The following is a 2,429-nucleotide window of genomic DNA, read 5'->3' as shown; positions in this document are numbered from 1 at the left end:
AATTTATAAAGTATTTTAACAAAAATAACAAAAAACACCATCCATTGTTAACTATATATTCTAGCTCAACATTAAATAATATTTATAAAAAAGGAACGGCTGCTTTATGTTGCGTAAGTTAATTCAAGAAGAAATACATATGTATCTTTCATTGTCTTTAAATATGCATATTTATATTGTGATGATTATTATCATACATTCTGTCTTTGGGCAAGGTTGATACACTTAAAGAGTGTAAACCAGGAGGACCTCACTTCAGAGGAACTATGGCTTCTTGAAACAACAAGAAATCGTAGCTATACACTTCTGGAACCAATTTCCATTTTCCTTAGAGGAATTGGAAACATAACAACAAAGTTGGGTCAACACTTATATCCAACTTTCCCCCCACTTCCAATACACCAAGTGTCAGGTAAGTCAGGCTTTTATGGCTCAATAGACGTTGACACACACAATCTCTATTGTAGTGTCATATTAACCTTGACCACACACAATGTGCTGTGTGACACATTTACCCAAAACACTTAAGTTTCAATCCATGTGTAATTTATGACATGGAAACCCAAAAAGCCACTTTTAAATATTCGGTGAGTTAAGTAATTCGACTCGCCTTTATGTCATTTCTTTATGACAAATATTCTGCCGCATTTCAATATGCGCTTGGCTATTTGTATTTCCATATTTAGAACACATGGAAGTGAACTGTGTTTTCCGCAATCATATTGCATGCAATGCAGATGCAATATGATCACCCGTAGTACTACTATTTAAAAAGTGTGTCATTGAAACACATGATAGTTGACCAATAGAATAAGTAGGTAAAATTAATTCTAATTATAATCAATAGAATTTAAGTATATAAGATTTATGTTAATAGATAAGAAACCGAACCGTCTTGGTTCGATATAGTAAAAAGTAGAGTGAGTTTTAAGTTGATTTTCATAGTCTTAAGTTGATTTTCAGTGAGTCTCAATAGAGTTTCATGTAGGATCTTAAAATTATAACTAAATAAAATAAATCATTAAAAGGAAATTTAGTGTTTTAATCAAAAATATAAGTTAAGTGTAGAATGAACCTTTTACATGGCGATCCTGCAATTATGCAAGGACCATAATGAATTGAACAATTGAACAAAGAAAAATTTTTAAAAATTATTTACGTGAATAAGTAAATAAATGTGAACTAAAGTAAATAAATTACGAATTTATTTTGTTAATAAATTATGTGAAACTAAATTAAATAAATAAATAGTGTGATAATGAGTGAATTATATTAATAGTAATTATAAATTTTTATTATGAATAACATTAATAAATCATAAAATAAATTGTGCAACCAATATCACATCAAACAACAAAGACCCAGTCTCGTGGCCAATACCTTGGCAACACCTGCAACCAAAAATTAATAGACCGAAAACCAACATGGGATGGTTCAGCAAAGAAGACACCATACAACAAAAAACAGACATCACAAACAACAACAGCATACAACAACTAACAAATTCAACAGAACAGGTAGTTGTAATTACACTAATTTTTGTAATAATTATATTATTTATCGCTTTTAAGATAAATATGTATATAAAAAAATACGTGCATAAGAGTGTACACTCTAGACGTAGCAATGAAGAAAACAAGCATTAGGGGTTATACTGACCAAACGATTAGAGAAAAAGTAAACAGGCTAGACTATTTAAGTAATATAGTCAGTACTCAGTATTTAGGGTCTAATCTGAAAGCAATAAATTTGAGGGAAGTATTCTTTGAAATATACAACCAAACGAAGGAACATCTCATTCAGATGTCACAAACAGTGAAGTCAACCACTGACGTTTCAAATCCAACTATTTCTACTATACCCGATAAAGTAACAAATACAACGATGGCGACTTTCGATTCCATTATAGAGACTATTGAGAAACTATTACCCACTTTCACAGGGAAGCATGAGGAATTAAGCTCATTCCTTCGTAGACTTCGTAGACATAACACCCGATAACAAAGGTGTTTGCAGCGAATTTTAATAATCAAGTATCCCAAAAAAAGGGAGAAAAGTGACATAAAAATCAAAAATCTTATAAGTAAATTAAAATTAACAATCAAATTGTGAATTTGTGTTGAGACATAAAAATATGTATAAATAAAAGTATACAATAACTACATTAAAGTACTGCATTTACAATTTGTATTTCAAAACATAAAATAAATTAAAAGACAAATGTACCGGAATACATAAAGTAGTACAAAGTTTTTAAGAAAAAAATATTTTGAAGTGCGTACGGAAAATCGCAAATGAAATAATAAATATTAATGAAACTAATTGACAGTAAAATACCTGTGCAAATACATAAATATATTTGCGTTGAACATTAAAATAAAAAAACTGAGCAAAACAATTTCAAGTGAAATTTTTCTAAAAAATAATTG

The 2,429-nt window shown here is 29.4% G+C and overlaps 1 protein-coding gene across 1 annotated transcript in view; it reads right to left on the bottom strand.

Moving 5' to 3' along the window:
- Positions 1-1,715: 1,715 nt before the first annotated feature.
- Positions 1,716-2,429, bottom strand: part of LOC119667672 — an 8,945-nt gene continuing 8,231 nt past the window's right edge. Inside the window, exon 3 of the mRNA XM_038076979.1 lies at positions 1,716-1,734. Within this exon, the coding sequence (XP_037932907.1) occupies positions 1,716-1,734 (19 nt within the window). The remainder of the gene's footprint in view (positions 1,735-2,429) is intronic.

The sequence above is a fragment of the Teleopsis dalmanni genome, chromosome 1 (assembly GCF_002237135.1).
Source record: "Teleopsis dalmanni isolate 2A chromosome 1, ASM223713v2, whole genome shotgun sequence".
Lineage (NCBI taxonomy): Eukaryota > Metazoa > Arthropoda > Insecta > Diptera > Diopsidae > Teleopsis > Teleopsis dalmanni.
This window is presented reverse-complemented; position numbering and strand designations above follow the sequence as displayed.